The sequence below is a fragment of the Corapipo altera genome, unplaced genomic scaffold (assembly GCF_003945725.1).
Source record: "Corapipo altera isolate COAL_440 unplaced genomic scaffold, ASM394572v1 57, whole genome shotgun sequence".
Lineage (NCBI taxonomy): Eukaryota > Metazoa > Chordata > Aves > Passeriformes > Pipridae > Corapipo > Corapipo altera.
In genome coordinates this window covers 8977590-8991768 of record NW_020884905.1, presented here as the reverse complement: position 1 = coordinate 8991768, position 14179 = coordinate 8977590, and the positions used below count along the sequence as shown (strand labels likewise).

Here is a 14179-nt window from a genome sequence, read left to right as displayed (position 1 = left end):
CCCCGCCCCCGCGGGCGGGCGGCGCGGGGCGCGGGGCGGGCGGTGCGCGGCGCAGAGCGGAGGGGCGCGGAGCGGAGCGCAGGGGCGCGGAGCGGGGGCGGCGGAGGGGCGCGCAGCGGAGCGCTATGCCTTTAACGGCGCGCGGGGCAGGCATGCCGAGCGCGTAGTGCGGGAAAGTCGAGGCGGGGTTAAAGTTCAGCTCATGGAGCGGCTCCGCGCTGGCTGCAGTTTGGCAGAGTTGGAAATGTGAAAGCAAGAAGCAGGCTCGGGGCTCCCCCTCCTCTCCTCTCTCTCTCTCTTTTTTCCCCTCCTCTCTCTCCCTCTCCCTCTCTCTCTCTCCCCCTCTCTCTCTCCCTCTCTCCCCGCACACGCACACCTCCAAACCGCAGCCCCCCGCAGCAGTCATGTATTCTCCGCTCTGTCTCACCCAGGTAAGCGGCCGCCGGGGCGCGGTGGGGCCGGCGCTGCGGGGGTGCGCGGCCGTGCGCGCCGGGGAAGGGGCACCACCGCCGCTCGCCGAAACTAACTTTGTTGCCTTTCGCTCGCATCCCCCCCCCTCCACCCCCTTCCCGCACGGCCATTTGTGTCGGCACATGGCTAATGGCGCCTACTTATTAATGCTTTAATTAACGGGGGGGGGCCGCGCGGGCGCGGTGCTGCGGGACAACCCCGCACGGCCCCGCCGTGCTTGGTCATCCGCGATCGATGCCGCCGATGCTGCCGCCCGCGCCGGAGCGCCCCGCACAGCCTCGCACCGCGGCCCCGGGGCAGCGCTGAAGCCGCTGCGCCGCTCCCCGCCCCGGGCACGGCGCGGCCCGCACCCCCGGCACCGCGCCCGGGGCTCCGCGGGAGCGGCCCCGCCGGCTCCGCGCCACCCCCCCGCCGCCCCGGGCGCGAACAGAGGGACCGTCCCCCGCACCTGGGCTCGCTCCCGCGGTGCGGCGCGGTGCAGCCACCCCCGAGCTCAACGCCCTCCGCACCCCCGGAGGCCGCCGCGGCCGGGGACCCGTGAGCGTGTCCCCGCACGGACACCCGCAAACTTGTCCCGCGTGTGTCCCGTGTCCCCCCCATCGCCACCCTCCCGCCCGCGGATCGGGCCCCCGCGGGACTCGGCGCAACTTTTGCGCCCCCCGCTCTCGGCGGGACGGGACTACGCGGGGAATGTGATGGGAGGGGTGTCGTTCCGCGGTGCCCCCCAGTTGCGCGGCCGCGGATCCCCCGGCCCCCCCTTCTTCCCCGCGCGCTGCTGCCGGACGCTGAATTACACCCCTTCAATTAGCAGGATATAATGGTTTAACGAGGAAATGCTTTGTGGCGGACTCAAACCCCAGATTATTTCCTCCTGCAGGAGATTTTGACTACATTATTCTTATTAATTTAATTGGAATATTTTTTTTCTCCCGGTGAGAAAGCCTCTCCGGGCTCTTTCCGCCGAGAAAAAGGCAAGGAATTGCAGAGAGAGGGGCGGCAGCTTCCCAGGCAGCCTGAAGAGCTGCAAAAGTTTCGTCCCCTTCTCCCGTCATGGTCCTCTCTCCTTCCCCAGCCTCCTCTAAATTTTGGGGTGCTGGTGAGGAAATGCCAGGCCGGCGGGGACACGAAACTCCAAACCGTACACTTGCTCAAAGGCAGGAGGAAAACAAGAGCAAAAGGAGTTTGCAGAGGTTGGGATGCAACTCTGGGCTCTGCCTGGACAAAGTTTGTGCTTCTAATTCAACTCTGAAAAATACCTGGTTTTTGTCAGCTCTGCAGCTGCAGGAGGGACCCCCGGACGCTCCGTGCAGGGCCCGCAGCACCGACTCACTTGGCATCTCCACGTGGGGCTCCTTGGGCTCAGTAGGCCCAGTTGCACATTAAGGGGAGAAAATAAATCCATGGGCTGGTTACTCGTGGCCCAGTCATGTTATGTGTCCCCCCCTCTTTTTTTTTTTTTTTTTTTTTTTAATTTATAAAAATTAAAAAAAGGGGCAAAAAGCCCGGCATGTGCTTTGACTCCGTTAGGAAAATCTCGCATTCTTGCTTCACGTTTGGAAAAGTAATATGAGGATTAGAGGCCTCCTGACAAACTCTTCCCTCTGAAGGATCAATTAGGTGGTTCTGTCATTTTTCCATAGAAAAGGGGGTGAACCCTGAACCATTGCAAGCAATTCAAGCAATTTCCTATTTTATCATTTCGGGAGCTTTTATTGATACAAGTTTTGGAACATAATTTTTTTTTTTTTCGCGAGTTTTGGTTCAAATTTAAAGGGAAGCTTTTGAAAGTGGGTTAGACAAGGAAAACAAACAGAAATCGTGGTTCTGAGCATATTTATTCAAGCCCTGGAACTGAAATGGCATGAGCATTTTGTATCATCTGTCAGGAAAAATCCAAACATTGTTCCATTTATGTATCTGCTGAGGAGCTAGGAAATAGTTGGGGAACATATGCACATCTCCTCATAGATTTACAAGTAAATGGATTGTAAAAATATTAGCAAGGGTCGCTGTAGCTGGCTTAATTTCAAAAAGATCTGCAGAAATACATTGTTTCAAAGCCTCCTTTGCAGGATTACATTATTGCGGGCACCTTTGGGCTGGGTTTGAGGCTCTTTTATCATAGTTCTTTTTTTTTTTTTTTTTAACATCTTTTTGAAGAGCAGAAGAGAATTTTGGGATAACAGTACCAAATTGTGTGGCCCAAATTTTAGGTGCCGCTTAGAAACAGACAGCTCTCTGAAGAGCTGTATCCTCAAACTTTGGAGAGTAGTACAATAAAGAAAAAAACAACTTTTTATTATCGCTTTCTCAGCTTTCTGGTGTCTTTTATTTTTAGGTGACCCATCCAACACCAAGGGGGGAAAGTAAACAGCTTTATCACATACTTTCAAAGTTTCCCTTCAAGCTAACTTGGGGAAAGGAAAAGATCATTGCCTTTTCCACCAGTTCCTTAAAATCCTGATATTTTGCAGTGAGGCTGCAGACAAGTTGTGTATCTGTTAGCATACTTGCACTGACACATTTCCAAAACTTTTTGGGTGTTTTGGGGGGCTGTAATAATGCTGAAATAAATAAATAACTATATTGTGCAGAAACTGCTCCCCCCTCCTCTGTCCCCGCTTCCAGCCCAATTCTGTTTGATCAGTCCTGGCTGCTTTTATTTCCACTTGAACTTTGCTAATACCTCACCGCTGAGATTGAAGCGGTGCAATTTTCCGGAGCAACGTGTTTACCAAGACAGTTTGAAAGTTGGTCTGTTTATGAGTCATTAACCTTTTCTCCTCATACACCATTTTGAAAAGACACATTGGAGTCTAATAGGGACGTGCACACCTCGCGCACGAGCAGCGGTGCTTCTCATTTACTTCAACCACAGACCCTGACTTTGCACCAAAAAACATCATCTTTCCCCCCCCCCCTCCTTCTAAAGTGGTTTTGTGTTTTTTTTAAATTTTTTCTTGGATGTTGTTTTTACCTCCCCTTTCAGGTTCACATCGTAGAGAAATCAGCTTTAGCGCAGGTTAAAGCAACTCTCTCTTGGACAGTATCCAGTGTTGAGCCAAAAAAGTCTCGAGCACATGAGATCAAGCAGGACAAAGCGCTGCTTAAAGCAGAAAAGTTAAAATATTTCAGGATGTACCAAGACGTGTTTGGAAAGTGGGAAGGCTGGAAGCGCTACCCTGGCTCACTCTGGGGCTGTCGAGCCTCTCTGCTCTGTGTACCTTTGCAGATAAACTTCCACTTGACAAAAGGCCTTTTTTCCTTGACTCTCCCTGAGTGGGGAAAAAGAAGGACAGGAGGGATCAAGAGGGAGGGTTTATTATTTTTAATAGCTTGTAGGGACCTGTAGTTTTTATATTTTTCTTCTCTTCCCCCCTCTGCCCCCCCCGTGAGAGCTGTTTCTGGTGGGTGAGAGCAGCTCCATGTGCTGGGATTGTGCCTCCTCTCACTTTTTGAATCTGCCGACTGCAAACTCGCAGCAATCTTTTTTTTTTTTTTTAACTTTATTGAAATTTGAAACTATCATCTTTTCCCGTAGAGAAGGGAGAAAAAAAAAAAGAGGAATGTGCCAATCATTGGGGTGATTTATTTTATTTTACCTGCTTTTATTTTAATAATCCTTCATAGTACTTTGATTACTGCCGCTTTGCTCTAATGAAATATATTGTGCTGTTTGGGAAGTTTTTAACAATATGTGTTTAAAATAAAAATAAATGCAATGGTATTACCTATAGATTTAAGTATTTATAATTCTGGGGCCAGTTAGAATAAGTGCAATGAAAGCTTTTGGGAAGTCAGCAGAAGGTCTTGAATTATGACAGGATTTTGCTGGTAGATATTTTTACTATTGATTTCTCAATTTTTCTTATTTCTGAAAAGAAAATGCAAATTAAAATAAAGTGTTGAAAGGAAGTAAAATGTCTCTTTTTATAACAATATTTACGCAACCTGCAATGATTTGGGTAGGAAACGTACTCCATGGGATAATTAAAAAAAAAAAAGTTAGTTAATCTGAAAAATCTCCAATGTTTTCTTACAGGAGTAGCAGTGGGTGGCTTTTCCCATGCTGGGGACAACTTTGCACAAATTACTTTATTTTTCACTCCTGGAGGGCCCAATCCTGAGAAAAGGAGGAACTGGAAGCAGGGACGTCCCCAGCCCACAGTGCTGGATCAGGCCCCACAGGCTGGATACGTTTTTATGTGCAGCCTGGAGTTCGGTCATTCATTTATTCCAAGAAAAAACAAGAAGTGTGACCCCAGTATATTATAATATGTTTTGATCTCTTAGGCTGATTTATGTAGTACTTTCTGAGAATATATATATATTTTTTTTTTTTTTAAACAAAATCAAGGGGTCTTTCTCGCTTTTTTTTATCGTCAGCATAATTTTAATCATGATTATTTTTGTGCCAAGGGAGAGGGGTGATCTTTAACTCCTCGTTACACAAAGCAAGCAGTGTCTCCGGATGGCCAAACTAACTTTCCGAGTAGGGCATTTCTTTTTAAATATCTAAAAATATCTGACACAATTAGTAATTCTTCACATATTTGCGCAAATTGTGCTACAGTTTTCAATTTTTCCTATTGTTTTTTATTTTATTTTATAGAAAGGCTCAGAGTTTGACTTTCCCTTATATGGCCAAATGTCAACTTTTTGGTTTTTTCTTTTTGACAAAATATACACAAAACTTAAAAAAAAAAAAAAAATTGCAAGACTTGCTTTTTTTAGGATTTTAGTGTTATTGTTGCACCTGTGGGATAAATCGACTGCAGTACTTTCTACTCTCTTCACCGTTTCAGGAACCAGAGTGAAAACCTCTGTTCATTGTAATTGTATATACAGCTATAGTGGCATTTTACTATACTGCCGGCTGCTATTTCCAAATATATCTTAGGGAAAGTTTTACTATACTTTAGACTTCCCCATACAAACATTGATTGGCATCCAAATGTTTAGGATTTGCCAAATTGGCGGGCAAATGCTGGCTACACCGCAAGCAGCGGGGTCAGGGAGAGAGCAAAGGGAGATACGCGCTCCGCTAGTGGACTTAGAACCGTGTTTTTAGCTTTTAACTCATTCTAACTTTTTTTACTTTTTTAGAAATTTGGGGATTGGGAAAAGGGGGCCCCAGCGTTGCTCCATCTCCATCGGGGTGCTTGGTTGAAGTTGGATGCTGTTTTTGGGGGCGGGAGCGAAGGTTTTGGTACAAGAAGAAGCGGGGATGCGGCAGTGGCGGGTTCGGGGTCTGTCAGTGAGGGTTATGAGTCCCACAGCCCTTAAAGCCCTTTATAAGCACCCTCCTAATTCTCACCATCCCGCGAAAGCCCCATTTCTGGAGGCTCTTTCTTGATGGTTTCGGTGACATCGACCCTTCTCTGTAACTTTTTTCAGGATGAATTTCATCCCTTCATCGAAGCACTTCTGCCTCACGTCCGAGCGTTTGCGTACACGTGGTTCAACCTGCAAGCCCGAAAAAGAAAATACTTCAAAAAACATGAAAAACGCATGTCAAAAGAGGAAGAGAGAGCCGTGAAGGACGAACTGCTAAGTGAAAAACCCGAGGTAAAGCAAAAATGGGCATCCAGACTTCTGGCAAAGCTCCGGAAAGATATCAGGCCTGAATTTCGGGAGGATTTTGTTCTCACAGTCACAGGAAAAAAGCCTCCGTGTTGCGTTCTTTCCAATCCAGACCAGAAGGGCAAGATGAGAAGAATTGACTGCCTTCGCCAGGCAGATAAGGTCTGGAGGTTGGACCTTGTTATGGTGATTTTATTTAAAGGTATTCCGCTCGAAAGTACTGATGGCGAGCGCCTTGTAAAGTCCCCACAGTGCTCTAACCCCGGGCTGTGCGTACAGCCCCACCATATAGGAGTTTCTGTTAAGGAACTCGATTTATATTTGGCATACTTTGTGCACGCAGCAGGTAAGTGCCTTTCTATACCACCTTCTCCAATTTTTCGGTTATCTCTGTGCCGGGTGCTGTGCCCCGGTGGCGACTGCATGGGCCGGGGAGGGAGCAGGGGTTGCTGGTTTTCGCTCTCCCGGGGTGGTGAGGAGGGTGCCAAAACTTCCCCCCTCCCTTTTATTTTTTTTTTTTCCATGGGTTTTTAAGGTGCAACCACATAAAAGTGGCTCTTGTTTTCCCATGGTTAACAGCATTTCGGGCATCCTTCACAGGTGTTATCCTAAATGTTGTCCTAGAAGGGCTCACAGCCAGACACAACTTCCTTTATCTTGATTTTGGGGGAAAACAGATTTTAATTGATTTTTTTTTTAAAATAGAATTTGTATATGTTATGCATAAAGTGGTGCAATAGGGCTAGAGATGCTTGAGGCCTGTGAGTGAGGAGTACCAGGTATCCTCATCCCATGGGATGAGATGAGGAGCATAAATTCCACAGGACTGGGCTTGGGGGGAAAGGAGAAGACAGTCCCTTGATAGGAAACCTAGTCATCAGGTTAGAGCAAACAGGAAACAAACATCTGCGTAATCGTAGGGGGGAAGAAGACATTAAACCCCCCCGAAATATCACAGTTTATATACCTAGAAGCTAAGGAGGTCTTGAAAATAATTCCTGATTTGATAATATCGTGCTTACTGGGGGAGGGTTGAGATGTTTTTGTGTGTGATGAAAATCTTGGGATCCCTGACTCCAACACAAAGTACACTCTGCCCGCGGCGTGACGCAGTGTGCCCAAAGGATGTGTAGTATGTTGACTGGATAAAATAATATTGTAGTTCTCCTGACTGATTATAGTGCAGAAATATGTGTGTGCGTGAAGTGCAAGGCCCTGAGTTTCATGTACGGGATGCTTAGGCCACCCTGCATATCCTGACTTGTGAGTTGAGAGGCTGGACAGGCTGGAAAAAAAGAGGAGCAGAGGGGAGAGGAATCATATTAGTAGAAACCACTTCTACGTAAATATTTATCGGTAAGGAAACTGAGTGAATTATAGCCCTGGGAGCTTTGCACTTCCCATGCCAACTGCTTTCGGAGGGTCTTGCAGAAAGTTTTGGCTCCCCCAAAGTTCTTCTGTGCTGAGTCCCTACCGTGGTTGTTGTGATAGGCAGTGTCTTCACTGGGATTTTACAGATATGATCCCTGTTCAGAAATAACTTTCGAGTGTCCTCGTGGTATTTCCTTCAGATAAGCTGCAACGTTTGCTTTACACTTCAGTGCGAGGTGGTAAATCCTATTGCTCATTTATGACAAAGGGGAAGTAGACAAATATTGAGGAAAATTATTTATTTACTCTGCAATTTATTATGACCACAGTGAAGGAAGGATTATGGATTAATGGCTAACTGAAGGGAGGTTGGGACTGGGGCATTTCAGGTCACTTCCCGTTCCGTCACCAACCTTGAGGAGACTATGGACTCGCATCCCTTTTGTCTACCTTAGTTTCCTCCTCTGCATGTCGAAGTGGGATGATGCATTTAAAGTGCTTTGATATCCACAGCTAAAACTGCTATTTACACTCCACGACACACAGGTTTTTATTATTTAGATTTATATGTAGCATGGTGCTGGTAAATACTGGTCTGTATTGTGTTTCCCAAGCAGCCCTCCGTGGAGCGCACAAGTTGTTCATAGAAACCAACGGTCTTGGCTTAGCCTGCCTGTAGGGTCATAAAAATGTAGGATGGGGAGAAAAGAACCAAACCCAGGGGTGGAGGTATTTCAGGGAGCTTGAAAGGGTCCTCTCCCTGTTATAACAGTCGGGCAATAGACATTATAAAAGTTCAATATTGTGATTAGGGATATCCCATCTTATCAGCACGCTGGTGGCAAACAGTAGTCTTGATAGTGAACTCTTATTTATTTATTTCTGCCTTCATCGTCAACAGGCAGCGATCACACTAATTGTCCTTTGGACTACGTTTGCCACAGAACCTTAGCATGAGGCCTCGGCTTGGCTTTTTGGGGTTAGATTTGTGGATTTGTGTGAGCAGTAATGCGCTTGTGCGAAGCGCACCACTTCGTGTTTTTGGCCGTTGTTTACTGATTGCACGCATCGCATTGTGCTCTTAATGCTGTAGCGTGTGCTGGCGTATTCCTGCTAAACCTCAGCGGGGAGGGGGACAAAATGATTTTTGGGAGGTAGCACAGCGCAGTCGCCATCCATATCGCTTCACAGAGGTGTACCAAAAGCCTTGCGTACAGGCTACCTCTTTCCCCCCCCCCCCTTTTTTCATTTTTTTCCCCCCTCCAATGTATCCCAGCAGTCTTTGTTACACCTGAACATTGGCCAAGTAGACAGCCATTGGTTCCCGCAGACCCGCAGTAATGGCAGCTTGTGCCGGGTGCGCAACAGGAAAATTACGAAAGAAAAAAAATATTAAGGGTCCTTTGTCTCCAACTCCATCAGAACTCGCTCCCTAAATGTATGGACTGCATATTTATAAGGAGGAAGTCACCAGTGCAAATATTAGGTAGGCTGGTCAACTTACATATAGCGGATTTGACAAGCATCTGCTATAGTACAGAAGATTTGTAAACACTAAACAATGTTTTTACCTCCTTAAAAGTTTTGAGAAGTTGCCAGTATTGGCAGGAGGCACAGACTCCGAAACGTGCTTGAAGATATGTGCCAAAACCATTGTGACCTTTTCACCCATAGTGCTCGCTTCTCTTTTTCTTGTTTTCCCCCCCCACACACACACTTTTCGTCTTCTTTTTTTGGGAGAGGACTATTCTTTTCCAAGATGCCCTTATTCAAGATGACTTCGGCAGCAAGATGTCCCTTTCCTTCTAAACATGTAGGATAATTATTGCTTTGAATCCACGCTTTTTCTTCAGTAGGCACTATCATCTGTAAGGGAACACATGTGCACAGATTTAAATAGTGCTTCTTACAAAGCTACTGAAATCAATTATTCTCTTTAAGAACTGGCTAGAAAGAGAAAACAAAAATATGCAAATAGGCAAACTACATGTCATTTTCATTAAAAGGAAAAAAGAGAAATTTATTAAAAAAAAAAAAAGGAAGATCGGTGTTTTGTCAATTAGAGGTTGACCAAAAAATGTATTGAAATCTAGAGTATTACTCTCACACTGCAGTTTCTAATCTACTTAACTAGAAGCAGGCAGCATTTTCATACCCTGAACTTGGATTCGCTTTTTAGTTTTCACTTATTCTGTGCTTGTATCAAATGACAAGTTGGAAACCATTGTGGCAAACCGTTTTCTTTGTGGGAGTCGAACAGTAAAGCTAATTTATGACCGGTCCTTTACCAGATGATCTGTATCAGAATCTACAATATACTAGGCACGTGGCAAGGTCACAATTTAAGTTGTTAAGGTCACAACCTTAGCCACCAGGCATTTGACCTTTTAGATAAAGTTAACCTTTGTTCATTAGTAGGCACTCAACCGAGAACTTTCTGGAGTTTTTTACTGCTTTGGAGTTCCTTCTGCTAATGTGATCAGATTGGAGAATAGATTCGCAATAGAAGTAGTTAAATTTTGTGAGAGGTCACAGTTTTTAGAGCCTTCTCTAGTAGCCAAAGCTGGATGGCGGGCCAGGAGGTGATGCTGCAATGCCTGGTTTATTTTTTTGGCTGGCCATCGTTACGCGCTTCGGGCGAGAATTAAGCTCACGAGGTATTTGTGGCAGAGAAAATCTTTTAATCTTTCAGAAGGACATTTAAAAATCCCAAATTTAAGAAAAATCTGGGGATAGGGCTTTATTTACATGAGCTTATTTTTCCATTCATGTTTAGACTAGAAGCCAGCGAAGATGCAAGAAGTGATTGAAAATTTATTTAACCTCTAAATATGCTCTGTGGCTAATTGCTGGGCAGTGGTATAGAGCACATGGCCTTAAACTTTAGGCAGACCCATTTTATGTTCCCATCAGCAGATTTAAAATATTTCTACTTGGACCACCACAAAGAGGCATTGATGGGGAATAATGCAAAGATGGGTTAAGGCAGAAAGCGCCTGTGGATAGCCCATGAACCCGTGGAGATACTGGGGGGTCCAAAAGGTATCTGAGGCTTTGCGCTGTAATCTTTTAGTACAATTGGTATTGATTGTTGCTGCATTAATCCTGTTAATAGCCGCAACCGGCCCGGCGTGTCGCAGGGATGGCAGAGGTGTCCTGACAATACCGTACGTCACCGAAAGAGCTGTCGCAGCGCCTTGAACTCCCGATCGCTGCTCTGCAAAAGTGGAGTGTTCCATGGTGGAAACTATTACCGGCTCATACAGAAACACACACCATATTGTTTACTTAATTATGCTGTAGTGAAGGCTCATTTTTAATTATTTAGCTGATTTTCTTGCTTTGCTCTGATACCACATTTATTATTTAATTTAAAATCAAAAGGGCTTGCGCTACTGTTAGTTTTTGATACGTTTTACTTTTGTTTTGGCTATGTTATTGTCATTCCATCGTACCGGGTAATCCAGATAGCCGTGATATGCAGATTGGCCAGATGGTCATGTTAACAGATTGAGAACCTACTTCCCACTGCTAAAGAGCAGGTGTAAGATCAGTGGGCTTTTTTTTTTCCCCTCTCCTTTCCTCCCAAGTTTCAACCAAAATGCTCTTTAGACAACTCATAATGGTAGTTAAAAAGGGGCACATTTCAGATGGTGTTTATTCTGTGGAGATAATACGTAATGTACATGTCATTTTTACGCGTATCTGAAGAGTTTTAAAGCATCCGTGACATTCCCTCCATCTATAATGCTTTGGAAAACCTACTTCCAGCTTGTGGCTGTTCCAGTGTATATCCAAAATAGTCCTTAAAGTTTTGTTCTACAGACAGAGTGCAGTTATGCTTACCAAAAGACCATTCAGCCAGCTTTGCAGAAGGTATCTCACACATGTTCCCTGCACAGGGCTCCTTGAGCATGCCCAGGGCAACCTGAGCAGATCAATGTTCAGTGGAGATTTTAATGTTTGGGGACTCATAGAGTTGTTTTTCTACTCCATTATTTTTTGCTACAGTGAGACATCTGTAGTTTTAAAGAAAAAAAAAGTAAAACTGAGACATCTTGCAGTATTTCTGCTCTCAAGGAGTAACAGGAGAAGGCAGACTTTGTGTTGTTTTAGCGTTATAAACAGTACCCCTAAAAAGTCAGTGGTGGGAGCCTGGGTCTGTATCTCAGTTGGGAGAGGTAAGGAGAGGACAGTTACAGCAAATCAACACCCCAAATTTCATTCACCCACCTATCGCGGACAAGCGAGAGGCAGCGACCTACACACCCCGCATGGCACGGAGAGATATCTCCATGTATGGATGCTCTCCTCTTTGGGGAGTGGGACCGGCTGCTTGCTGCAGCCACAAGCAGGGTGGTAGCTGACAGAAGAAGGATTTAGGTGGGACAACTGCTCTCCCTGTGCAGTTGTAACTGAGCCGGTGAGTATCCGTGATAATTCAGATACTAACTGGTGCGGCACTTGGGACAGTCTGCTCTATCATGAACCCCTGGCAGGAGTTCAGTCATGTGGTTTAGCTTTTCCCTTTCTCCAACAACAACAACAGCAACAACAAATAAACACGGGATAAAGGCGTATTTCGTATGCTCAGGATGTTTTCCAGGTGATGGGTTTGGCCGGTATAAGGGTGTGTTGTTTCCATACCTCCCTGTTTCGAGGTGCAGAAGCAGGAGAAGCCTGTGAGTGGTAAGAAAGTCGCCCAACACTGCTGGCTTTTCTACAAGTGACTGCACTTTTATATTTCCCTTCTTTTCCACCCAATGATGAATAGCATTAATTTAGATCTATTTAAGGCGAGTGTGGGAGAAACCACAATCTTTGTTGTGGTCACTGCTGTACACAGCGGGGCTGAATGTTTCTCTTGGTTGAGGCCTCAAAGCTGAATCTGGAGAACCCAAAACATCATGTCAGCTTTTCAAACCCTTCAAAGAGACTGTGGAATCCTAATTGTTCATAAAACCCAGTATTTATTATTACAATTATGTATTTTCTCCCCGTTCGGATGTAAAGGAAAGGGCATCCCTCGCTTTCCGTGCCTTGAGCTTCTTCACAGCTCCTCCTCCTCCTCCCCCTGATGCTTCTGGCTCAGGCACTGGCGAGGTTTTTACAACCAGCAAACAAACCCCATCCTGCTGCTCCAAAAACCCTCAACCCTTCCCAAAAAGCCGGTGCTTTGCAACACGTCCCAGAGTGGGACCCTCTGGGTGCTGGGGACTGTCCCCAGCAGAATGGCTTTGGGGTATCCTCATTGGGAGCCATGGATCTGACTCTGCCCAGCTCCCTTCCGCACAGACAAGGGCTGGAGCTGATGATTAAATTACAGGCTGTAAATTCAGGGGAAATTATTTTAGCCTCCTAACAGCAGCTGACCTGGAGGTTTCCTTATGCCAGTGAGGGCTTTTGGTAGATAAGGGTTGTCGGTGGACTAAAAATCATTTTAATAATTTTGATTTTCCCATTCATGTGGTACAACCACATCTCTAGTGTTGTTAATTATTGCTGATATTATGGGAGCCACCAAAAACCCTGACTGGCATCAGCACATGGGTCATGGTGCCTCGGATGTGTGGGGCAGTTTTATCCTAGCAAGGCATTGCAGTGTTTTATCCCCAGTTGCAAGGGCAGTGCCTGGGCAATTCCCTCATCACAGTGTAATTAATTTTAAAGAGAAAACAGTGTTATTTATATATATATTTTTAAGTGTTTCTAGCTACCATCATCCCATGTCCCCACCCCAGGGGTGGCTGTGGCACCTGAGCTCAGCCTGATGTGTAGCACCATCATGGCTCGGCACGTAGGAGGAGGATGTGGCCCTGTAGAGTGTGGATTTGGGCTGAATTTGAGCCGCTGCCTGTAAAATACACAAGGGCCTCCATTTTGTGTGCCAGGCTCTCATGTGTGAGTCAAAATGGAGAGCGCCGCGGTTGAGTTTGGCCTAGAGCAAAGTGGGTAGGCTTGTGTTGCCCACGGTCCCTGTGCCACTGCAGTGCACCCAGACCCACAGTGAGGCCCAGGAGGGGTGTCCTGAGCTTATACATCCATCAGCGCCTCCTAAGGGGGTCACGGTCTCTTCTCCAGGTCTTTAATATCCACCTTGCCAGTCCAAGTGCTCTCCTGGTGTCATGGCCCAGCCGGCACGTTGGCTCTGGGGCCAGCATGAAGGGCCCCAGGGAGCTGTTCCTCCTTCCCACAGGCTTTGGTGCACATCAGTGCCATTAGATGAATGAGATAAAATCAAGACGGGTTTAATGACATGTTCTTCTGAAAGTTTCCTGGATTTCATTGTTCATAACTTGGACCTGAGTCGGGTTATTTACACATGAGGATTAAAAAGCTGCAAACAACTGTGTGATTTTTAGGGGCTGAAAGCAATTAGCATATGTGGGTAGGAGATACACAGCATGTCTGCGTTCCTTTAAAATATAAATCACAGTTATTTAATTATGCTTGGAGAGGGCAGATTTAAGGATATACTGCAAAATGCATTACCTATTATACCAACATGATAATCTTATTAACCTTGCTTTCTACTTTTTAATTTTATTGTGCACCCTGTACAACTCTTATGATATCAAAAATAATTACTTGGAGAATACATGATGTCAGAGGTCTGATATGACATTTATCTTCACAAGTGAGGAGAAGGCTCTCTCGTGCATTGCTCTGCAGCATGGGAGGCATCCAGCAGTCCACACCAGGGGAAGGAAGTGGGGATGGGTGTCGTCAGATGCTCTTTAATGCATAGAAGTGT

At 45.9% G+C, this 14179-nt stretch overlaps 1 protein-coding gene across 17 annotated transcripts in view; it reads left to right on the top strand.

Moving 5' to 3' along the window:
* NFIA (nuclear factor I A) overlaps window positions 1–14179 on the top strand; it is a 413178-nt gene that overhangs the window by 161870 nt on the left and 237129 nt on the right. For 11 of the 17 annotated variants that reach the window (XM_027651688.1, XM_027651687.1, XM_027651691.1 and 8 more), the window contains one exon: window positions 5869–6400. In XM_027651688.1, coding sequence (XP_027507489.1) covers window positions 5869–6400 — 532 coding nt within the window. Of the gene's footprint in view, window positions 1–71; window positions 432–5868; window positions 6401–14179 lie in introns of those variants that run through there. The other 6 variants (XM_027651700.1, XM_027651699.1, XM_027651702.1 and 3 more) reach the window with 1 other exon arrangement.